Source organism: Balaenoptera musculus, chromosome 1 (genome assembly GCF_009873245.2).
Source record: "Balaenoptera musculus isolate JJ_BM4_2016_0621 chromosome 1, mBalMus1.pri.v3, whole genome shotgun sequence".
Classification (NCBI taxonomy): domain Eukaryota; kingdom Metazoa; phylum Chordata; class Mammalia; order Artiodactyla; family Balaenopteridae; genus Balaenoptera; species Balaenoptera musculus.
Window position 1 is genome coordinate 131,311,360 of NC_045785.1, and position 26,824 is coordinate 131,338,183.

Consider the following 26,824-nt stretch of genomic DNA (forward strand, 5'->3'; position numbering starts at 1 on the left):
GTTCCATAAATCCAAAGTGAGTTTTTCATATTCTTTTAGTTTTTCACATGCTTTTACTGGGCCCTGAAGATCCTTGTGGGGTGGGTTCCATGAATCCAAAGTTAAGAGTTTTGTACTAGAGGAACCGAAAAGCCCCAAAGGACCATAAAGAGTAATCAAATGTGGTAACTGCTAACCTGATATACACATTGGATTTAATAAGGAGCTTTAAGAAAAAAGCTCAGTCCTGGAAAACTAGTCAATTGTATGAACTAACTCAGCACTAGTATGAAGTGTCAGAATTACCACTCATTCTATCCCTTGTAGTATTTCAATATTAACAGAGCAGTGAGAAGGGTGCTAACTCATGAAAATATTTAAAGACTATTAGTTATATGTACAAAATGTGAACACATCTGCATCAGTGCTTTCATTTTACACATAGGTTAAGTCATACAATCAAAACTTCACAGCAACGTTAGAAAGGAAAACAGCATCAGTCTATGATTTTTCCATTTCATAATAATCCTTTAAGATACTAAGTGATTAGAACAGAAACTCTTCATTAGAGGAACATGACAGAAGCAGATGTTATTAAGGTGCAATATAAACTAAAATACAACACTTTCTATTAATCTGTGGCAGTAAGAGTCTATCAGAACATTCACTGATGGTGTGAAGTTGCCAGTTAATGCAAAAAATAATGCAGTAATTACAGTAACAGAAATATCACATTAAGAGTTAATTAGTAAAGAACATGGGAACAAAGGACGTTCAAAACATTTGAGAGTTTTTTTTCTTAATGACTTATATTTATTTTTCTTACCACTGTTATTTGTAAAATATTCATGTGTAAGAGCTATAGTCCTTGGAAGGTGTTGCAATTCATTCAATAAGAATTTCTAAAAATAGTCAAAATTCATTTTTTCTTTGAAAATTGCCTTTAGTAAACTTTTTGCCCCATCTTCTCAACATCAAGAAAGTTTCTATTCTGAGGTGAGTTATGTCCAACTGGCAGAGGATTTCTTTCCTTGGGGTTAAAGGACACCCTGGAATTGGAAGCAGTTATTTCATTTGTGAGTGAGTTTAAGAGCTGAATCAAGAGAGAAATAATGCAAACCAAAGAGTTTCTCAGACAGTTTGCTACAGATGACGTAAAACAAAGTTTGATTTGTTAGTTGACTTACATATAAACAATATGGTCTTACTATAAGCATATCTGGTCTTACAAATGGCCACTGGGAAACAGAAATCTAGTATACAACTCCTTCAAATGAAACAGGGAAATGAAATTCAAACATGTTAAGTGACTTACCTAAAATGAAAAAAGCTAATTAATTGCTATAAACCTAGAGGCATCATCCCTTTAATGAAACAGCAGATCTTGCCCATTTAACCTCAAACGTATCTTCCAAATTCTTGAACCAAAAGGAAAACCCTGTCAGCAGTGCCTTCCTATTCTAGCCTACGGTTTGCACTTCTGCTAGCACTACCTTTGTGGGGTTTTTTTTAACTCAACTAAAACTACAAATACAAAATTGAAGTCAGTCACTCTTCTACAGTCCTTTACAGTTGCACAGATAAGATTCAAGGTTCTTAACAGAGTCTAGAATGACCCTTAAAAATCACTCCTCCTAATCTACCATTTCTCACTTCATTCCACTTATGCCGTTAAGTACTAGCAGTCTCCAAACACACTGCACTCTTTCATGTTCTCAAGCTTTTGCACATGCTGTTCCCTCTGTCTAGAAATACCTGGAATAGATTTGGATAACTTATGCAAAATAGTAAGCAAGATACTGAAACAGGATACCCAAATGTTAATTTTCCAATTTTTACACATTAATTTATTACTCGTAGTAGCTACCATTTATTTACTATGTGCAAATGTTCCATGTGCATGATCTCATTTGTTTCCTAACAACACTTTAAGTACTGTATTTAAATATTCATATTAACCCACTGCAAAAATGAAGAGGTAGACTCAGAGACGATAAGGAATTTTCCTAAGGTATCATAACTAGTGACAAAACCAAGGTTTGTACCTAGAGATCAGATCTCAAAGACTGAGCTACATGAAAATATAAACATATACACATGAATCATCTCTCTTTATCCTACCATCATCTCCCCTCCCCAAAAACCAGTGTTAGCACAGTTAAAGGAAATTGAAGTTTAAAAATTGGTCTTTTTTGGAAATCAAAATAATAATAGATATTGAAAGCTAAAAAAATATCTGAACACTTTGTTCCAGTTTTTTCCCTCCACTTATGGGATTTTATATTACAAATATAATATTACAAGATAAAAGGGGAAAAACAATGTCTGAAAACAACACAAACTTAGAATTGAGAAAAAATCAGAGGTAGCCTAAGTGTTTAATAATAAGACAAATAGTAATTGATAGTATATATAAATGCTTTCTATTAATATTATGATGCAAGGTGAGAAAATGCTTAGATGTAGTTAGATGTAAAAAGCTACATACAAAATATACCTGTACATACTGTAAAACTAAAATTGTAGGCTGAAAACTGAAAGGACAACATCAAAACGTTAACTGCAGTTCTGTTCAGGTGGTAGAATTACAGGTCAAGTTTCCCTATTCTCTATTTTGTAAAAGTTTTGATTAGTGGAGAAATACATAACACTGTGAAGCAAAGATGTTAAGGGCTAAGAAAGGTCATTATGTTTCTTGAATAAGATATAACTGGATTTGGAGGGTCCAAGTGCTGAAAATAAGTTTCTGCTTGGTCAGACATTACTTTATACATTACAACAGGCTGAGAAGGAAGCTTGTAGTTTTTTTGACTCTACTTGTATATTTTAACAAGAATAATAAAAGAACACTGCACAATAATTCAAACGCAAATTGTTCTTGCAAAGAACCAAAAAAACCTCATGCTTATTTTAAAAAGTAATTGCCACTTATCAATTAGAAAGAAACATGGCACCTAAACTGTATGAGAGAATCTCTTCCTAAAGGTTTGTTCACATCTATTCCGAGCCAATAGTTTCACTCTTAACTTAGGTTGATGAAAACACTTACATCTAAAAAACAGGACGTAAAAAGCTTAAAAGTAACTTATGTTTTTGATAAACCTCATCCAATAGAAAAAATACACCTTCCAACAATTTACTAATATTATCAACAAAACAAAATCTTTCCCCCACATTTGTTGTATTAAATGAGTACGTTTAAAGTTAATGACATTTACACAAAGACTAACAAGAAACCAAAACCCCCAAACCTCCAAGTTATTAACCTTGAACAGTGATCTTTTTCTCCATATCCCTAAAATAATGATTTGGAAAGGATAGAGTGAAAAGGAAAAAGAGAAATAAGTAAAAGCATGCACTAAATATATAGAACAACACACACTGGTCAAAATGAAGTGGTTTTCTTCACTCTACTTCATTAGAGAATGACTGAAAACTGGTTTTTAAAAATGATGAGTACTCTTATGGAGAATGTAAAATCTACAGGGTAACCAGGCTTTTCCCTACCAATAAGACCAGTGAAATCCCCAAAAGGAACCTACAATTTGTTTTGCTGTCAATAATTTATCCTTTCCATTACTGAAGGGAAACACAGTTGTCAGATCTTTAAAATCCCACAAAATGTAAAAGGCATAGAATTAAAAGGTCTTAACCCTTTACAAAATAGAAACTTTGAGGAAATGAAAATATTCCTTATAAATAGAGATTCCTTATTGAACTTTGAAGTTCCAAGGCTAACTTATTAATTGGAAGAGGCATAAACCCTCTTATAATTTATTCTTTTCAAAATATAAGATAAAAATGTTTTCAAATGTAAATACCCACATAAATCTCTAGATCAATTATCCATTCTTATTAGTTGACATTTTGGATTAATCTGAACCACTACAGTCTTCCGTTAGTACAAACATCAAGGATTATCATATGAACTACAAATTTGGTTAGTAAAAAATTATAAGGGCTCATGAGTATGATTTGTGAAATTTAAATGACTCTTGGCTGCTAAAAATAGGGATTATATATATTCAGTTACATATTTCAAACTAGACAAAGATATTTAGGTACTCTGGCACGAAATAAAGTATTTTAATTCTTATTTACCAGGTGATACTACTACCATACAATCCATAAGGACTTTTTTTGAGAGATAAAATAATTCTTATCAATTTTTTTTAAAAGATAAACTCTTGGGTCTCCTAAAATAAACCAATGTTTGGAATGTTGTGAGAAATAAAAATACACTAAAAGAAAAGACAACTACTACTATTTTTCTCTCCCAATCTCTGGAAAGCAACTCACAAAGATATGTGTGGTGAATCACAAAGCCATAGCTCTAGATACTTAGGATTTAAAACAGCAAATTAACAAAATGGAACTGAATCTTGAAGTCAGATTGATGTTTTATACAATCTATCCCTAAAGCTTCCTACTTTCATCAGAGAGTCAAAGATCTTGAAGGCAAATACAAGCATAACTAACTACCTATTTAATTCTCAACAATGTGTAAATACTTTGTCATTAAAACCAAATGATTTAGATTTATCTTCTACCTCATCTTCATTTTTTGGTTGGCTATCACAGTTCAAATGAAGAATCTATATTTTCATCGAAGTTGATCTTTTTATGTACAGAGAAAAAAAGGACTAAACAGGCACAAAATTAAATGGCTTCTTTACAGCAATTATAATAGACTGACTTTTCTACATAATCAAATTATTCCTGTGTTCAGTAGTAATAACTTTTCTACCATTCTGGGAATAGCCAATGCCAAATTCTGATAGCTTTATGTGGAAAAATGCTGCATAAAATGGGATTTAAGATACAATGGAGTAATAAGAGATATGAAAGGCACAAACCCCTGTAGGGATCATATAAATATAGGAGACTGTCATAAGAAAACAGAGATCAATATGAGACTGTGGAAGTAAAATACAAAAATATATTTCTTTTCCCCAGATAAGACGCAAGTTTGAATTAGCAGGAAACACTTTTCTCTTAAACAGTTGCTGCCCTTGATTAATTCTGCTTTAAGTAATTGTTAAATGTATTTTTATTCAATTAGAAAAGAATAATCACATTTTTTCATATATACACTTCAGCACATGAAACCAATTCAAGTAGTATTTGTTAAAAACGTTTTAAGTCCAGGAAATGATACCCAATATTCATTCTCTTTCCTTTCACTACTGCTACGGAAATTTGTAGGAATTATCAAAAGATAAACATTTAGAAACCAAAGTTAAATTCCTTCCCATCTCAAAATATTTTGGACACGCTTAAGCATGGTGGGATAATAATGAAAATTATTTATAGGTTAATGGCATAATTCAGAATGCACTCTCAAATTAGTATATTTCTTTTTTCCCTTAAAAACGGTAAAACAAAACCCAAAACCAAGTAGCTTAAAGATCTGTGTCGATTCTATTCTTCAAAATTGGCATACTTCAGGACAAACACTATTTTTAAAGAAGTATTTAACGAGAAAAAAAGTTTTAAGAACCATTCTAATATAAGTCAAATTCCATTACAGTACATATAAAAATGAAAACAATGAAATATTTAAAATGTCGACCTATAGACCCACTAAATTATTTTGTTGATTTCATTACATTTTCACCATAAAATATTTAATGCAAGAAATGTTTTCACAGGAACTGTCAATACAGTAGTGCACCTTAAGGTTAAGGAACTTAATGAAATTTAGACAAGAGATAAATTACAGGTTTGCTTCAGTTTTCCACAACCTTCTTGTCTCCTCTATTTTCTACTCCCCCACCCCACTCTAGTCTGGACACTAAGGGATGAGTGGGGCACTTAGAAGATTGGAGCCACAGTCTTCCTGGAAGTCAGGGTCCATGCTCAGAATCTTCTTTCCTTCCACGCCCAAGACAGACAAGAGTTCATTCAGATTGGCCCTCTTCCAGTCAGGAAAATTTTCTAAAGTGTTATAAACCATCCGGCTAGAGGGAAGAAGAAAGGAAAGGAAAGATAAAAGAAAAGGAAAGAAACAGAAATGAAGAAAGGAGAGAAGAAAGAAAAAGAAGTTCCTATGTTGTCATCTCAGTGTTCACTGAAGAATTTAGGATAAGAAATAGTTTATAAATGTGGGAAATCAATATATATTAAAGGTAGCTTTTTTTAATTAAAGAAAAGAAAAAAGACCGCATCTTATTCTTTTGTGTGTTTCTTCCTGAAAAGGGTAAGGGAGTAGCAAAATCTAACAGACAGTAGGTATTCGTAAGTATAATTATCCCCCCTTTAACAGATGCTTGAGAACCATTAATGCCTCTTGGTTATCATGTGTACAAATCTCCAGTGGTAACATTAAGTCATCTGTTTCCAAACTTGACTGTTCACATAATTTTCTATGGAGACCTGGGGAACTTTTCAAAATACAAATCTCTTCTCTCTTCCCCTCCTCCCCCAGAGTACGGACTCAGGGGTCTAAGAAAAGAACTGTTTTGTTATGTATATTTTTTGAAAGATCCCAAGGTGATTCTGATGATCAGCTGGTTTGAGAATCACTGTGATAAATAAATTTTATCATAGATGCCTTCTGCATTTTAATGGATGAAGACTGGCTTTTCACATATATTTTAGCTTCCTTAGTTTAGTGCAATTTGATGCTTTATACACAGTGCTTAGTAAGTCAGAGAGGGACGCCTATCTCTTGGATAACAGCATATATAAATTGGAAAACAGATATGTAAGTCTTTTTGAGGGAAGACTGAATTGTGAAATAGCACAAATGCAATGGAGAAAGGGAAGGACCGGTAATAAATACCAATTCCTCCATAGGTGCAGGCACTTCAACGTTTTTGTTGCTTTTGAAAATATGCAAAAGCCTGGGGGTTATATCCCAAGGACAAAATGGTAATTATGAAATAATTATATAGGTACCCATGAATGTTCATGTCAGGAAAACTACTTTTCTTAAATTGATGTAGTCTTGATATTACCATTGAGTTTTAAGTATTAGAAGTATCTATCACCTCTACTCAGCATTTCCTTGGTTTCAAAAACCAGTATTTAATTAATCATGCAACAAACAAGATAAAGGACAAGTCTGAAGGATTGTATCATTCATTACAAAAATTATATATTAATGATACATTATGTGCAAACCATCTGCTTAGTGGTAATTTAAAAATGAATGTTACTAATAGCAAACACTTTAACTTCGCTATAGGTCAAAAACTATTCTAAACCCTTCATGTACATTAACTTATTTTAACATTATAATAACCCTAAAGGGAGGTTATTACTATCATTAGCACTTTATAGATGAAGAAACTGAAGCACAGTGTAGTTAAGGAACTTGAGCAAGGTCACAGAGCTAGTAAGTGGAAAATCTGATTTGCACCTCAGTGGTCTGGCTCCGTAGTCTTTGCTCTTACACTATACACTATGATGCCTTTTTTCAAGTAGTTTGCAAGCCAGCAGAGGATAGGAGACATGAACACAAATAACAGTACAAGGCAGTGTATAAATTCATTCAGGAAATATTTTTAATGGATAGGAATCATGAGAGATTTAGGTGAAGAAAAGATCTCCATGAGAACACAAAGTTTTAGTTAAAAACACTTTAACAATAAATGTTTCATTATATAAAGTTTTATTTGTTAGAAATAAGGACAGAAAGAATATATTTCACTATATGACTAAAAAAGATGCCCTTGTCTAATATAATTATAACTTTGTACAGTACGGGTGATAACATTGTTAACAAATTCCCAGGCTAAGTTTTGCTGGATTTGGTTTCAAAGGAGGGAAATTAGGGAAATCATTATCCTGACATCCTTCACTACTGAGTTAGAGAAACTTTCAATATGACTTCGGGTGTTTCAGTCCACAAGAGAAAAAAACCCCACCCTTAATAACCAAAGTTTTTTCTGAGGATACAATGTGTGTATACACACACACACACACACACACACACACACGTCACTCTTGAAGAGCTGAGAGTCTTAAGTGTCCTTTACAAGCATTGCCTTTTACCATTAGATATCTATTTAGAATTGGTGACCAAAGGCTAGATAATCTTGTACGATGTAACAGCCTTAGCGGGAGTCACCATGGACTCAAGGTCTGCCTCCAACAAAAATATGGTGTCCCTTTACACAGACATGATCCCTTTACAGAAAGTAACTTGCATTCTTGAATTAATTTATATTTCGTTACAATAGTTTCAGATAAGAATTATGCCACAGAATTGTTCCACAGACACAGAACATATATAATCTCCTTTACCTAACTTCCAATCTCTGAATAAAGCAGTGATGATAAAAAAAGATATGACAGAAATAAAGAATAAGAATATTGTCCAAATTTACCTTTGCTTTGTAGCATTACTTTCAAGGTGGATGTGGGGTGTAGGAGATAATGAATAGATATAAATGACTAATACCAAATTGCCAAAGGACTATAATTATAAAACAATATCTCAGTTGCATAGTATTTCCTTTTCAAGCAAGAATTTCTTAAGAAACAAACAAACAAACAAAAAAACCAGTTCTCAGTATGTAAGCACACAATTTGTAAAAAATCAAAAGTTAATGTTTTAGAAAATTGTTTATGGAAACAAATGATTAAAAAAGATTATTTTACTAACAAGATATTTTCAAACTGGCAAAGATACTGGCATTATATTCCATGTTTTATGGGCATGGTCAAACTGAAACCCTTGGACTTTCTCAATGCAAGACCAAATGGAAATAGATTGTTCTAGAAGGCAATCTATCAGTTTTTATCAGAAGCTATATGAATAAAGCTATTCATTTAATAAATCTCAAGTTCTCTTCTAAAGAATTAATTAGAAATTTAAAGATTTATTGCAAAAATATTCAAGAAGTAGTAAAAGTAAACATGAGTATCTTCAACAAAACAACAGTATACCAGTTATGGTAAATCCTTAGACTAGAATAATATGGAACCATTGAAAACACTCTTTACAAAATATATTCAGACCTGCGAAATGTTCATGACAAAGGCAAAAGGTAAAGAATACATGATAATATATAAAATATTCACTGTTATTGGGAAAAAAGTTCCTTTGAATGGAAAAATTACATGGTTAATTGCATTAAAGTGTTCATATTACTTATTTATGGGAAAAGTGTTATCTGATATTTTCTTGTTTTTTGTTTTTCTAAATTCTCTAAAACGTACATGTATGCACTTCTAATTGTTTCTTTCAGTAATAAGCTACTATAATCATTAAAAACAAAACAAAACAAAACCTAAGAGATAATGTTCCAAGATGATCGCAATATTCTCCACCAATGCACTTGCCAGGTAGATTCATTCTGACTCCATACTCTCCTAATATAAAGCTGCAAAAAACTTTTTTTGAATCAACTCTAAATTAGTTTTAAGGATAATTACTTAATGAATTATCCAAATCATATCACTACTGCCTTTCAGGAGGAAGGGAGGGAGGGAAGGAAGAAATAAATCTTTTCTTAGTCTACATTAATACCTGCTAGAAATTGTGAGTAAATAGAATACTTTAGAAAGAAAGATTGAAACTAGAACAAACATGAACTGTTGATTACAGACTTTAATGATCCAGATAACGGCTGTGTCCAGTAAGTATCAGAGAGCAAACGTTACTACATCTGGACACAAGAGGTTAAAATAAATTATGAGGTACTTTTCAAGGAAGTAAAGTCACAAAATGAACTGAAACTGTAGTCTAATAGCCCACCATTCTCTATATTCAAAAGTATAATTGACTGCTGTATATGGAAATAAAGCAAACTACACTTATTTCAAAGATAGTGTAATTATTCAAATGGAATGTATTTGGATGTTCAATCATATATGGATATAATACATTCAAGTACGCAGTTTTAGAATTTACAATTGTTTCTTCAAATAAATGAATAGAAAATTTCTCTTATTACATCAAGTTAAACAAGCTCATTTCAGCTACATTTAAAAAATAAGCAGTGGGGAAATTAAATTCCAAAGCCCAAATAAAAATAGAGTGATATGTGGTATTCCAAGTAGTTATTTCTCATAAATTCCTCCTTTTTTTAAAAAAAAAATCATGAAGTTAAAACTGAAATAGGCAATGCAAATAAGATTTACTCTTGGGGGTTAAAATCCTAAGAATCTGGCAATAACAGAATAGCCATATGTCAATAATTCTAAATTACTAAAGTTTAATTAAAATATCTTCAAATTAATTAAAATAATAAAGTAAAAACAAAATATAAAATGAAGAATTCTGCATTCTTCATTAGTATAGAGTAACTATTACCATCTGTAAGTATTCTAGGGAGGACCTATGTTGTAAAATTTAAAAAATTCTAAAAAGAAGCATTTTCAATACAGTTCAAACAAAACTTATCCTAAAACTCCTTTGAAAAGTAAATGTGGTACAAGAGGTTGTGGCACTTTAATGGTAGAAATGCTGGAGCCACTACCTTCGCAAGCAAAGCTAAAGAACAAAGGACAGAAGACGGTCAGCAAACCCTAAAGTGACTGAATAAAAGTGCTTTTAGACACAGGGAAAGTATTAGGAAGAAAAAGAGAAAGGACAAAGTACTGTCCCTCAGATTAAAAGAAACAACTTTAGACATATTCTCTGTCTTTAAACAGAAGTAATAAAAAGCAAATATTGTAAGCCTAGAAGAAAAAGTACACTACATGGCAAAGATGAAGGTGGGAGAGAAGCATCCTGCTAACTTCCACAGCACTGTGAAATAAAAGGAGAAACGCAATACAATGAACTTGACCAGCATCTTAAAAAAGGGCAGTGTATGGCGTTCTTTCCATTTTATATGCAGAATGGTAGAAATAAAAAGAGTAGAAATTATATATAATCTTGGCTGATTACTCAAAACAGGACTTGAGATTACTGGTTCATTTTCAGCCAGAAGTAGCCAAAAAGAAAAATAAATGTATCTAGATTATAGGAAAAAACAAGGCTAGACAAAAATTTAATCTGCAGGAAAATATCCTAATTTTTATAAAACCAAGATACTGTCTTAAGAGGATATATCTATTTGTATTTGTGCCTCTTCCTCTACCACTCATTCTTAATTTCTCATTCCCTCTCTATGACTAAATCACTACCATAAATGGTAACATAAAGATATATGTAATTTTTATACCATCATTAACTGAATAGTTTTATGCTTTCTATTCATTCATACAGTAGATTTGATATACCACTAATATATGTCCAAACACTAAAAAAACTTTCAAAGTTAACCTATTTCATAAGTGCCCTTAAACTGATCTCTTTCTTGTGATCAAAATTAGGTAGGATAGAAATAAAGCATAGAAAGACAATGAAATGTTTGGCTACTGATTTCATGTCTTAAAAAAGTAATCTGGACTTGACGATATGGGGAGGGGGAGGGGTAAGATGTGACAGGGTGAGAGAGTGGCATGGACATATGTACACTACCAAATGTAAAATAGATAGCTAGTGGGAAGCAGCCGCATAGCACAGGGAGATCAGCTCGGTGCTTTGTGACCACCTAGAGGGGTGGGATAGGGAGGGTGGGAGGGAGGGAGATGCAAGAGGGAAGAGATATGGGAACATATGTATATGTATAACTGATTCACTTTGTTATAAAGCAGAAACTAACACACCATTGTAAAGCAATTATACTCCAATAAAGATGTTTAAAAAAAAAAAAGTAATCTAGGTGAGATTAAACATTGTATTATTTTCTTATTCCCCAAAACAGTTCTCTGCACTTCACCATCTCCAGCTGTCTCCCTTTCCTCTCTTTCTTAAAACCATTCCAGTCAAACTTTTGTCTTACCACTCCTGTCATTTTTTTGCTCATCTTACTTGTATTAGTAGCATCTGACAAAGCTTAACCAATTCCTACTTTTTTTTTTTTAGTTGTCATGTCTTATAAATCTTTTTTTATTTATAGGTTTCCTTTCATCTCTTTTTCTCCCTTGCAATTTATGTGTTGAAGAAACTTGACTGCTTAACAGTTTCTGATAGTCTTGGGGATTTTTCTGCTTCATTACCATGGTTCTTTACCATATTCCTTTTTCCTCTGTATTTCCTGTAAGTGGTTAAGTTTAGAGGCTTAATCAAACATGGGTTTAGTTGACTTCATAGGGTCTCTTCCGTCAGGAGGCCCAATGTATGGCATCTCTCTCTCTCTCTCTGTGATGCTGTAGCTGGATGCTCAGATCCATTGGTTAGGTTGCAAAATGAGATATTCAAATTTTATCATTACTGCTTTCTTTTATTTTTATTGTTTTAAAACAGCTTTATTGAGATATAATTCACATACTATACAATTCATCCATTTTAAGTGTACAATTCAATGGTTTTTTGTATATTCATAGATATGTGCAACTATCACCACACTCAATTTGAGAATATTTCGTCATGTCAGAAAGCAACCCTGTACCCTTTAGCTGTCATCTCCCTATCTCTCGCCCGCTTCAGCCCTAAGTAACCACTAATCTACTTTTAGTCTCTATAGATTTCCCTCTTCTAGACTTTCATATCAATGGCCAATTCCTCCTCCTTGAAAAACCTTCTTCACTTGGTTTCCCAGGCACCAGCTTTCCTACTATTGATAACCACTCCTCAGTCTTTTTGTTGATTCTTCCTCATTGCCTAAATCATTGAACATTGAAGTACCCTCAAGTAAGGTACTCATACTACTTCTAATCTCTGATTACACTCCCTTGGAGAGATCTTATCCCGTTTCTTGCTTAAATATCATATGTTGACAGCTACCAAATTTATATGCCTAGCCCCACAATCTGCTGTGAACTCCACCTTGGCAGGTCCACTTACACGGCAAGTAATACCTCAAACTTAACCAGTTCACAACTTTCCTGTGAATCCAAAATTGACATCTCCACTTAGTATTTTTAGTAACTCTCAAATCAGGCCGGTCTAGAGGTCAAATCCTGGTCTTCTCCCCCGACCTTCTCCCGTAAGACAGTTCCTCTGGTAGTCTTCTCCATCTTAAGGAACGGCAATTCCACTCTTAAAGATGCTTGGGGAAAAAACCTCAGTGTCATCCTAGACTTTTCTCTATCGTTCTCCACATGTAATCTATCGGCAATTCTATTTATTCCAGTTTCAAAATATGAACAAGATCTGACTACTTCTCACTGGCTTACCACTATTTAATCTTACCTGGATTATTACAACAGCCTTCCTGATCCCTTATGTCTGTTCTCTACAAAACAGCCAAACTGATTTTTAAAAAATTTAAGTCACATTGTATCACTACTTTGCTCAAAATCTTACAATGGCTCCCAACTCCCAGGAGAAACAGAAGTCCTTACAACGGTAAACATGCTCTACTGAAACAGCTCTTCTTCACTGCTCTGAAATTATCTACTACTCCCCACCTAGATCACTGTAGTACAGCAACACTGGCCTTCTTTCTGTTCCTGGAACACTAATCGCATTCTTACTTCAAGACCTTTGAACTGTTTACTACACCTGGAATACTCTTCTCCTACATTTAAACATGGATTACATCTTCATCTCCTTCTAGTCTTTGCTCTAATTCAGCTACTCAGTAAGGAATTCTGTCACCACCAATTGAAAATTACAACTCACTACTCTAGCACCCCCATCCCACTTTCCTGCTTAGTTTTTCCCCAAAGCACTTGTCACCTTTATATATATGTATTTTTTTTGTCTGCTCCAGCACATAAGATTCTAAGTCTCCTAAGAGGGCCAGAACTTCTTCTTACAGTTTTGTTCAGAGTTTATCTCCAGTATCTAAAACTATGACTGCACATACTAAGTATCTGCTGAATAAATGAACAAAGGAGTGTCTCACTCCTTCTGCCTCACCTAAAATAAGGAAATGAAGTTATTTTTTGTAGCTAATCAAAGTGACAGTTATATAAAAGTCAGATTTAAATTAAATCTGGAATGGTACTGAAGTGAGTTACAGAACTTTTAATCTTCTTATTGTGAAATAAACAAGCTCCCTGGTGATGCTGCTGTTTTGGTCTAGGTAGCATACTTTAAGGACTTACTTTGGGGGTTATCCTATGAACTACAATATGCATCCTTTCAGTCTAACATTAATTAGTTCTTTTGCCACCTTCCTTGACAAAACAAGGACTTGAGAACATTTTAATTACATTTATTCTTCTGACTTATGATATTATTGTCAAGTACTTAATTCTATGTGTGTATTAAGTCCAACAAGACATCATTGCTTTATACAGTCAACATGCATTTAGATTTACTGCATATTTACCATTTCTATTGCTTTCCATTCCTTTCTGCATGTCTTACCTTTGTCTTCATTTTCTGCATTTTTTTCCTTCTGCCTTAAGAATTACCTTTAAAATTTTCTTTAGTGAAAGTCTGCTGGTGGCAAAATCTTCATTTTCATTCATCTAAAAATGTCTTTATTTTACCTTTGTCTTGAGAGATTTTCATTGGATATGGAATTTTAGATTGGCAGGTATTTTCCTTCACACACTGAAGATCTGGCTCCACTACCTTTTGATTTCTGCTGCTTCACTGAGAAGCTGGCTGTCAGTCTAATTACTCATCCTTTGAAGACAGTTTTTCTCTGCCTTCCTTTAAGAATCCCCCACTGTATTTTATTTTCTGCAGTTTCGCTATGATGTGTCCCACCACCAGCAGGGGTCACAGGATCAGGCACAGTTAGTTTTAACCTAGCACTTAGTTAGCTTTACAGAAGGATATAAGATAGGATATGTAGCATGCACAGCATCTTCACACTCATCAGGAGGCCAAGCAACTATTCACATGCATAGCTTCTTAGATCAAACCACACAGAGTGAGCACAGCTGCCAAGGACAGCTGAAGTGCAGGTGGTTCACCTCAATACAGAGATGTGCCTTGGTTTCCTGCCAGTCTTGTATTGTTCACATTGCATAGATGTAAGGCCAACATGTCAACTCACAATTCTCTCAGTCCAGAGGCAATACAGATGAGGGTTCATAATAAATTTAAGAGATAACTAGCTCTTAGCACATAACATTCCTTATTTGTCTTAATTTATTTCCACAGAAGAGTGCTATGAGAAGGCAGGCCCAAGGTCAGATTTTCAGCAGGCCGAGGTCTGTTCAGGGTCCAGATCTGATATTAAATCTGTACTCACAATGTAAGTTTCAACTCATTTATTCTCTGGGGTATGAAGGCTTATTGAATCTCTGCCTTACTGTCTTTCAGCAATTTTGTAACGCTTTCAACAATAATGATTTCTAATATCTGCTTTGGCTGCATTATTTCTCTCCCCTCCTTTTAGGTCTCCTACTGAGTATGTTCAACTTTCTTACTTCAACCTCTATCTCTGTTCTCTTTTTTTTTCATCATTTTTTGTCTCTCATGCTTCCTTCTATATATTTTCTTCTAACTTTCCTAAAAGTTCATTAATTCTCTTTTCAACTGTGTCTTATCTTCCACTCAACCCATCCACTAAGTTCTTAATTTTGGTAATTATATTTTTTTAGTTCTAGAATTTTCATTTTAAAAATACTTTTAATTTCCCAATTGAAATTTTCAACCTTGTCTTTCATCTTGTCAGCATGGTTATTTTCAGGCTATGTCTGATAATATCCAGAGCTGCTGTGATTTTGTTTCTATTGTTCAATGCTTATACTAAATTTATTCATGTCGTCTTGCCTTTTCCTATGTCTGTTTATTTTTTGTTGTGTCCTAGTTATATTTGCAATTTTGAAAAAAATAAAATTCTGAGATGATCTTCTTTAGAAGGTTTTCTTGCAGAGAGGATTTAATTTTGCATTTGCTAACACTAGCAATCTAAGATCACCTCAATTTACTCAGGATTGATATGATCTGAAGTTGAGTTGCAAAATCACTGGGGGCTTATCTTCTACTGCTTTACCCTAGACTAGAGTCCTTTGGGGACCTAAACCAAGGTGAGTTCACCCATATGGTGGTGAGCACTAGACTCCATTCCCTGTGCCCCCGTGAAGCTACCATAAGTGCTCTCAGCCATTCTACCAAAATTGGCAAATGCTCCCAGGGGAAAAGAATACTCAAAAGCCAGGCTCACATTCCTAGACTGGTAATTCTTTCCTATCTTGTTTACTTTCCAATGACTTAAAACAGGTTTTGGTTTTTAAAATATATATATTGAATACTTGGTCTAACTTTTCCACTTCTACTTAGAGGGAGAGTTGGTCCAAATCACCTGCCATTGCCAAAACTGAAGTTGAGTAACAGAACTGTAAACAAGATAGCTTGAATATACCTAATTAAACTGTACCTGGAACTCAGATGTCTTAAAGTAACCATCAAGTAGAATTTTTTGGTGTCAAAACTAAAACCAAGTCAGCACCTAAAAAGCTATTTTTTAAAAAGATGACATTAATGCATGACTAATGTTTACAAAATCAAGACAATAAGAACGATTATTTCTTCATATAACTTATGAGAAAGCTTGTACTTTAAAATGTATGAATAAATGAAAAGTTTGAGGAAACTTTTTTTGGGGGCAACCTAGAAGTGCAACTTGCTTGTTAACTGAATGTGTTTAAATATTCTTGTATAAACGTATTTTGTAGAGAGCAATTCTATCCTGAAATAGTATTCAATTAGGTATACATACAGGCCACTCTCTCCTTTACCTACATCAATTTTTTTCCTTCTAATACAATACCAGGTTCAGCTGAATGTTTACTGAGCCTATATTGCATGTGACTAATAAGGAAAATGAGACACAGTGTTTTCTGGAGAAATTTCCAGTCCTATAGGAGAAGAGATAGAGATAATGTGATAATGCTGTAACAGAGGTATGTACATGATGCTATGCGCACACAGGAGAGACATCATGTCAGCATGAAGTGACATTCCAATTACTGTTCCATTAGTGACATTTCAATTACTACTTTCTAAAATGCCTGTTTCCTTTGGTGATGCAATACTAAGCAAAAAAGAAAATGTATATAACATATCAATTTATATTTTAAACTTAAAAAAACTTACCTGTGTATACGTAAATACAATGCATTATATGAGACACCAAGGTGAAAAAACTGATATAAAAACTCACCCCATCTGGCAGTGCCCTCCAGCACACAGCGCTAACGAACTCATTTGTATCATCTTCTTTTCGGTCTTTGTCCAGAACACTTTTGACCGTATCAAACTTAAAAGTTAGCAAAGTCTTAGAAAGTCCTTTATAGTACAGGTAAAGAGAGTTGTTCTCGCTTCCTGAAAAAAATTTAAAAATAATTTTTTTAGAGTGGGAGAACTTAGAATTAGGATATCACATTCATAAGGTAACTATCACTCAATGTTTAAGGTCAAAGACTAATAATCTTTTATGGTAAATATGAAAGACCAGAGCACAGGATTTCTTGGGAATCATATGAGAAAAGGATTCACAGAAAAAAACTTATACTTTCCAAATCTAAAGAAACAACCCACTGTCAAATGATATAACAATACTGATACAAAAATCATTTTAGCAGAGGTCTAGAGAAGAACCAGAAGTGTGTTATTATAGCATGACCTTGAATTACATTTATAAAGATTTTTATCTAGAGGGGAATAAGAAAGTTATAGCACTTAAAAAGGCAGATTTTAATAATCTACAAAACTTATTTCCCATTCCCCAATAAAAGATGAGTAGTCTAGAAACCTGTATTTTTGAGCAGTCTATCAAAGTAAGAGATTTGCTTTGACAGGGTTTAGGTTCATATATATGTAGAGATAAGTCAACTTTACTGAATAAAAGGCCAAGTCACTTGAAAGTACTGACGAACGTTCATATATTCAGGCATCAGATGTATTAAAGCATTTAAACAGTACCAAATTTGATTTTTCTACTTTTAATTTAAATTTGTATAAATTATCAACAATGAAAGTCCTAGAATAACAGATCAAGACTACCCAAACAGATTGTTTATTGAAGGGAACATTATATAGGGGAAAATGAACATCAAGTTTTAGAAGACAAATGTCTCCAAAATTAAGATATCAGCAGAAACTAATATTTTCTGTCTTCTACATAACATCTATAGAAATTATATTTTACCAGAGAACAACTACAAAACGTATTTAACAATCTTATGCTATTTCATGTGGTCAGGGCTTGTGCTCAGTGAAGGAGAGAAGGACTAATGCTTTTTCTAATCCGAGGAAAATCGAACATGCTACCTTCTGAATGTATAGATCATTTCCTCAATTGGTATGTAGTCTATTCCACTGAATGCAATTTCAGTGACAGATAGCTATTTAAAAGTTCCAGGAAACGACAGTTTCACTTACCACAAGCTATATAATCTCCATTGGAAGCGAGGCCTACAAAGTTTTTTTCATTGATATGACCCTTGAAGGAACGTAGACAGTATGGCTTCCCTACATTCCACAGCTTTAGCTGGCTGTCTGTTGAACTGAGATAAACACAAAAAGTTAGAACAACTTTAAGATCTCATTACATGAAACCCATCACTACTAATTAGAGGCAACCCAGTTTGGTGGTTGAGAATGCAGACTCTGGAGCTAGACTGTCTTGAGTCAGAATGGTCAATATGCCATTAGTTTGCTTTTGACCTTAGGAAAGTTATACAACCTCTTTGGCCTCAATTTTTTCATCAGTTAAATGTGAAATATAATAATTCCTATCTTACAGAATTAGATGAATTCTATAAGATACTGCAAAAATTAAATTAATTCATTTTAAATGCTTTCAATAGTACCTGGGCATGTAGGAAGTAACAAACATTAGCCATCATACCATCACCATCAAACAACAAGAGAGCTCTATTGGCAGTTGTGCTTAATTTCAGTTGTTCCAGTTGATTTGATTTACTTTTCAACTGTTGAACTATATTAGTATACTGAATATAAACTATTGATATTTTCACAGCTTAGTTGTACCTACAGGGGTGGAATACTATGAATGGTTGAATGGTCTATATAGTTTATCTTAATAAAATAATACACAAATGCAGCTATTAATCAAAAAATAACTGAATATAAAAATCACTGCTAATCCTATCACACAGTCTTAGGATTTGAATAAACTACCATGTTTTTGTTTTCTTCTGACTTTTTGTTACAAAAATTGGATCATACAACATATATTATTTTGTAAAGTGCTTCTTCCTCATTCAACAATTTGCTTTACATTGTTTATGTAAAATAAATATGTTTCTATATCTTTATTAATGACTATACAATAAATTATCTTTTCCCTTGCTCTAACATTCACAGCATAGGGCACCACGCTAAATGTCTTACATAGATTATTTTATTCAGAGATTCACAACATAAGTAGTATTATTAGCTCCATTTCAGAGGTGAGGAAACAGATTTAGATGGTTAAGGATATTTTCAAGGTACCACAGCTAGTAAATAGTAGAGCCAAGATTGAAACTGTCTTATTTCAGAGGCCAAACTCCAAACACTTCTCTATTGCTTCTCATCATTTTTCAACATAACATCTATTCTTAGACATTTATGTTGTTTTTTGGTTTTTTTTGACCATGCCACGTGGCTTGCGGGATCTTAGTTCCCTGACCTGGGATCGAACACAGGCCCCAGCAGTAGAAGTGCAGAGTGCTAACCACTGGACTGCCAGGGAATTTCTGACATTTATGTTGTTTTAAATTTGTTTTTTGCTCAACAATATTGCATTGAAAATCCCTCTATATGTGTGTGTGTGTGTGTGTGTGTGTGTGTGCATAGTCCAAGAATTCAGAGGCTGCAGCAATATGTATATAGTTTAATATTACTTTTTAATATTTCCAAACATACTTGTGGGTAAATGTCTTACATACTTCTAACACAAATATGTCCAAGAGGAAAATCATCATGATTTATAAAAACTAAGAAGGAAAAAAGACTGGTGAATATATAAACCACAAATCTGCATTAAAAAGGTCAACTAAGATTTCCAATTTATACAATTAAGTATACATATACTTCAACTAGTTCAAATCAAACTAATTGATTCAACACTTATAAGTCTGTAATTTAAGAAAAATACTTTTAACATATAATCTATCATTCATATTTGAATCTGAATAAAATTTTAATTATTTACTGCGCATTATTACTCCTAAAGATGGGATACTTTTTGACTGGTTACCACTTAATTTAGATTTGTGAACTAATTTCCTTTATTAACTCCTCTTAGAAAGCTCAGCTCTCACTTTCTTTTTTTCCCTTTTTGTAACTCAATTCAAATTACCTTGTTAAATCAACTCAAATTACCAAGTTCTTATCTAGAGCAACCAGTATGGAGGCAGATGTGGTGGGAGATCCCAAGTATAAGGCACTGGCATTAATAATCTCCTAAGAGATATTAGAAACTATGTGAAAGAAAGAAAACAATGTACAATTAGGCTTGAGAAGAAATAATATGTATGAAAAAAAGGAGACTGAGAATGGGTATTTACTAGAATAATACAAAATAAAGAGAACAATGATATGGATAACAGAAAGAAGGGACTGTCTCTTAGTAGAAAAGCTTACTCAACAGTATTTTAGCAATTGAGATTTACCTGGTTGACACCTTGTTTCCTTCAACAAAATAAAAGACAACTAAAAACTTATTTTATGATTCTTTAGTTCAGAAGGTTTCTCAAAGGATATTCGTCAGGTGTAAGCAGTCATATTTAGAAAGTTCTCTTCAAAACATATTTAAAACTCACCACGAAATCATAGGGAGATCAAATAACATGGAATCATGAAAGTCAACCAAATATTGTTTAAAACCAAAAATGATACTACTATACTGCAATATAGATAAATATATAATAACATATTAGTGGTCTTAAATAAATAAAACACTTCTCATTCTACTGCATCGACTATATTGCTTCTCTCTTTTTAAGGAGCAGGGGCTGAAATCCAATCTGAAGTTCAAATGTTTAAGGGGGCAATATTAAAAAATAGTATCATCTGAATTTTATTCACAAATAACATATAAAAGTGAGCAATACAGACTAGAATATACATGTATTTTAATTAGACAAGTTATAAAAATCTACTATTTAAGAAAAAGTGTATATATCACAGTGTTACTCTTCACAAAACCCACGGTGACATTACAAACTGGTAAATGATGGCATGTTAAGCTCAACTTCTGAAAAGGGTAATACTCACGCAGAGACAATTTCCTCACCACTCACAAACTTTGCATAAGAGACTGCTTTTCGGTGTCCTTTGAATACCATGATTGGCTGTTTAGTGTTACGAAGATCATAGTAGTGAACACAGTGATCTAAAATAAAACAAAACAAACAAAAAGAGAAAAATGTAGTAAATGAAGAAATGGAAAGCAAAGCTTATTTTAACTGGTTTGGGTGTTTTTCATCAAATGTTTAAGAAACAACATCCCACCTATAACAGTCAGAAAACTAAGGGCAATGACTCCTTTTCAAAGATAAGAAGATACAGCAGGTTTTCTGTTTTGAATCTAGGAGACTATGGTTGTGTAAAAAAGTGTACATACATATGCCAATGTCAGTCTGAAAGGGAGTTCCACTGATATTTCTTGAGATCCTGGCTCTAGAAACAGTATTAAGGATTCAAAATAACTGGAAAAATTTTAACGTATCCTTACATTTTGATGGCTTTATAAAAGTAATGTAAACATTTTGGGTTTCTGGTTAAACAAAAGGCAATATAATTTTATTCCCCACATTTGCTTTTTAAAATACACTTTCTTGAGACACATTTTACATATAATAAAAATCTACTCACTGTAAGTACATAATTCAATGATTTTTAGTAATGTTACCCAGTGGTGCAACCAACACCATAAATCAGTTTTAGAACATTTTCTTCATCCCAGTAAGATCCCTCATGCACATTTACCACCCACCACCCTAGGCAGCCACTATATTTTACCTCTATAAGTTTGCCTTTTCTGAACACTTTATATAAATAAAATCATACAATATGTGACTTTTATGTATGCATGGCTTCTTACACTTTACATGATGTTTTTGCAGCCCATCCATGTTTTAACACGTGTCAGCAGTTTATTATTTTCTATTGCTGAACAGTATCCATTGCATGGATATACCACATCTTGTCTGTCCACTCACCAGTTTATGGATATTTCTTTCCATTTTTTGGTTATTGTGAATAATGCTGCTATAAACAATCGCATTCAAATCTTTGTGTGGACATTTATTTAGGTCTCAGGTAGATATCTGAAAAGTGTAATTACTGTGTCACGTGATAATTCTGTGTTTAACTTTTTAAGAAACTGACAAACTGGTTACTGTACCATTTCACATTCCCACCAGCAATACATGATGGTTCCAATTCCTTTACTAGAGTTCTTTGAAAATTTTGGATACACATCCGAAATGTGCTTTGCAAATATTTTCAACCTTTCTGTTGCTTATCTTTTTAGATAAGTACGGAAGTTTTTGAACTTTGATAAGGTCCAATTTATCTTTTTTTCTTTCATAGAACACACTCTTGGTGTTGCAAATACGAAAACTGACTAATCCAAGGTCTTAAAGATTTTTCTATTTTTTTTCTAACAGCTTTATTGTTTTGGTTCTTATGTTTAAGTCTGTGATCAATTTTAAGTTAATTTCTGTGTGTATGGTGTGAGGTAAAGGTCTTAGGTCATCTTTTTGCACGTGGATGGATATGAGTCCAGTTGTCCCAGTATCATTTGAGAACAGACTTTTTCCCCAATGAACCGCTTTGGCACCTCTGTTGAAAATGAATGGACTATAAATAAGGATTTTCTTCTGGATTCTTAATTCTAATCAACTGATCCACAGATGTCCACTCTTCTGCCAGTACAACAATGCCTTAATAACTACAGCTTTGTAATTTTGAAATTGGGAAGAAAAAGTCCTCAAATTTTTCTTTTTCCTCAAAATTGTTTTGCTCTTGTTTGCCCCAACTGGTATCACAGCCTTTGATAGTTGTGATACTACATCTGATTGTTTTCCACAATACCCTGGGTACAGGTCTTTTCCCATGGAGACTCTGAATCAGGTCAAACAGAAACAACATCTTGCAAATGGAGCTTTTTCTTTTCTAGTGAGTTGTAAGTCAGGTCAAATAGTGAAAGTGATCTGGAAATGGGGATTTTTGAGAAGCTCCAAAACCAGTTTTTACCCCAGTGGTGACAACAAGGCTGCTGGTTTTCAAAGCTTCCATAACTATAATGTTAGTTCATTTTTATAAATTTGCCAGTATTTTTGTTGCTTATATGGAAAAGTATTCCCACATTGCAGTTTATGTTTATTATTGTAATTGCATTAAGTGATCACCTCAAATGACAGCATTCAGCTTATCCTGTGGAAGTACAAATGTATAGCTGTAATCTGTTCGGCATGTGTTAGAGTAAAAATGGAAGAAAAAAATCCTCCTTCATCCGCTGTGCTCATGTTAAATTTATCAGTAAAAGACAGTAAACTTCTCTCTTGCAGTAAATAATTCAAAATTGAAAAACATTTTAGTAAAATAATTCTTTAATTTCTCAAGTTATTTTATAAGCTGAAAATAATGATACTATAAAATAGCATACTACAGTATAATGATATACTACCTCATTCTCAGGCTAATAAAAAAGCAAAAGGAGATGTAATATGTGAAAGATATAGGGGTATAAGTAAAGGTTAAATTATGTCATTGTGTATTGCAAAAAGATTTTTCAGTAGCTGGAATGAGAAAAGTAGTGTGGAGACTGAGTAAGAAATGCAGGTGTTTCTGTAGACATGGCAGCCTCAAAAGAAATTGTACTGCAGTACTCAGAACCAGCTTACCATGTGCGATTTATTTTCAGCAAAATATATACTGGCTATCACGTTACTGTTATTATGTTATCATGTTGGGTTTCTTTTCTTTTTTTGGTTTTATATTTTCACTGTATTTAGTTAGAATTTGACTTGACTTTATAGTTGCTTTAAGAGCTAGGAACACACAAAGGTGATCTTCAGTTGTACATTTGTGCATATACTTTAGCAATATTATGATATAAATAATTTAGGTAAGTAGGTGAAGTCCTCAATAATTTTCTTTCCTTTATAAAAGGGAAGTCTTTCTGAAGTGTCACTATAATTCTAATAGTCTTAATAATTTGAAGATTTAGTATATGATCCCATCTCTATTTTTCTTTTCCCCCTTTTTTACTTTGAAAAATTTCAAATTTGCAGAAAAGTAGAAAGAATAATACAATGAATACCTTTGTACCTTTCAATCTAGACTTACCAACTGTAAGCATTTTACAAAATTTGCTTTATTCTCCCTTCTAAAAACAAACAAGCACACGTACTTTTTTTTCCCCTTGAACCATCTGAAAGTAAGTTTTAAATATCAGGATACTTTACCTATAAAAATGTCAGCACCCACTTTCTAAAAAGAAGAAAACTCTTCAACAATATCATATGTCATATTCAAGAAATTAATATTGACATGAGAATAGAATTTAATATGTATTCTGTATTCAAATATCCCAACTGTTTAAAAAATATCCTGAAAACTATTTATTTAATTTTGCTAAAGGGTCACACACTGTATTTAGTTTCTATGACTGTCATTTTATATATAACATTTTCATAATACTATTATTTTTGAAGCACCTAGGCTAGTTGTTTTGCAAAGTGTTCCACAAGTCTAAATTTGTCTGAATGTTTTCTCATTATTATGCTCTTATTACATAGCTTTGACAAGATTACTATAAAACTGATGGTCCTTCCTACTGCATCACATCAGGAGGCAATATAATGTTTGTTCCATTGGTGGCCCTAAATTGATTGCTTAAATGCCCCCATGGCCTTGTAAATGTAAACAGAATCTGTTTCTTTTTCTTCAATTTTTAATCAAACTATGCTACTTGTAAAACCATGAAGAGGAATACCAACAAAGAACAATTTCCAGTACAATGAATAATTTTCCTATAGGGATACTAAAAAAAATAAACCAAACCAAACCAAAACAAAGCAAAACACCCAAACAAACACAGTTTCACCATTAATAAGGTAATCATTGCTGATATGCTAAAATAATAGGGTGGAAATAATTTGTCTGGAATAGATGTAGAAATATCTTATTGAACTTAATGTTTAATGAACAGTTCATTACCTTCTACTAAAGTAAGAATAAACCAACTATAACTGATAAGTCAAAGTTTTTAAATACAGTTTATGACACAGCCACTCTAAACTGTGTTCCAAAAAGCAAGAAGACAATATGGCCAATCAGAGATCAAACTGAATTTTTAAAATCCTCGATTCTATTTTCAGGTTTCCCAGATGCTTGAGAATTTATAAAAATTCTCAATGTTCCAGCTTTTGGATATCACCAAGATAGGGTTGGGATGAGAAAGCAAGTTGGAGAAATCCTTAGAAAGCTTTCCTTAGGCAGGGCAAATAACTTTAGTATTTAAAAACACACAGGTCCACTGGTTACTGATATTTATCTCATATAGCTATCATTACTGTTCTTAAAAACAATAATTAAATCATTTTTACCTCCTTTAAGCCTTTGATGATATCCTAACATACCACCTCAGAGATCTGAAAGAAAGCTAATCTTTGGAAACAGAAAGATCAAGCAAGTATAAGTTAAATGATACAAATGCACATGGAATACTTTGGAAGCATTTGCTTTTAACACCAGCTCTGAATCTGGTTGTTAGATCTTTGTTCATCATTTGAGAAAGAATCAGAAATTGTCATTGCTTATTTTTTTACCGTATATAAAACCCTAGAAAGACATATTAACTTTAGCCCACTATTATGTACGCTTTACTTTATGAGTCATCCCTCCTTACCAGTCTGCAAAAGATGCACAAGCAACTGTGATATTCCCCTAGTGTCACAAAAGTAGCAACTATCTATCTGTACATTAGAGATTAAGCCACAATCATCAAATCAGCAGCAGTTAAAAACAAACGAATAAGTTTTCCAGTTCTACACATAAAGTGCTTAGAAGTTAACACTCCATCCTAACAACAACTAAAAGGTGAACAGACTAAAAAATCAACAACTATTCTAGGATCCATAAGAGAGGTGAGCACCAAGGTCAACTGCTGACACAAAGATTGGAAAGCCAAAAGCAAATACAGGGAGTCATAGCTTATCAGAGCAGACACTCACAAGGAGAAATTGCCATGGGGAACCAGAATCTGGGTATAAAAATTTGAACTGTAACAGGTGAATTGCTGAAGGCTCAGTGTGGACAAGTCTGAGAGTTAAAAATTCCAGAAGGATCCAGTCATAGGAGTCCTCCATAATTTTGTCAGATTTATTTCTAGAAGCTTGATCAGGTTCTTAAAGGTAGAACACAGAGGATTTTTAGAGCAGTGAAAATACTCTGTATGATACTATGATGATGAATACATTTGTCCAAATCCATAGAACGTACAATACCACAAGTGAACTGGTGATTATGATGTGTCAATGTATATTCATCAATTGTAACAAATGTACCACTCTGGAGGGAGATATTGATAATGGGGGGTTATGCATGGGTAGGGCAGGAGGCATAGGGGAACTCTCTGTTATCTCCCTCTCAATTTTCCTGTGAACCTAAAACTGTACTAAAAAAAAAAAGTCTTTAAAAAGAAGTCTCAGTTATGTATCAACATATTTTCCCAAAATTAAAAACAAAAACAAAATCTCAGTTAAGAAAAAGTAGCAGAAACATTTATAACAATATCCTCCCTGGCTTAACTTACTTAGAACCTCAGGATATAAAACCGATTAAAGTAAGAGCTGCTCTGGTTAGAGCCCAAGGAGGAACAGGAGCCCTTTTCTAAGCCTCTTTTCTCCCTACATTTGGCTTTCCTTCCCACCTGCCAACTCTTGAGAAATCTGATGAGACAGAATTTGAAAATCAATAATTTTATTATTGATCACTATGAAAAAATGACTTCATTTATTTTTTCCCAAA

General features: G+C 33.2%; 1 protein-coding gene across 4 annotated transcripts in view; it reads right to left on the reverse strand.

Annotated features, from left to right (window-relative positions):
- COP1 (COP1 E3 ubiquitin ligase) overlaps positions 1-26,824 on the reverse strand; it is a 269,081-nt gene that overhangs the window by 48,605 nt on the left and 193,652 nt on the right. For all 4 annotated transcript variants that reach the window (XM_036847837.1, XM_036847827.1, XM_036847847.1 and 1 more), the window contains 3 exons: positions 21,059-21,176; positions 18,215-18,339; positions 16,995-17,155 (listed from right to left, as the gene is read on the reverse strand). In XM_036847837.1, coding sequence (XP_036703732.1) covers positions 16,995-17,155; positions 18,215-18,339; positions 21,059-21,176 — 404 coding nt within the window. The remainder of the gene's footprint in view (positions 1-16,994; positions 17,156-18,214; positions 18,340-21,058; positions 21,177-26,824) is intronic.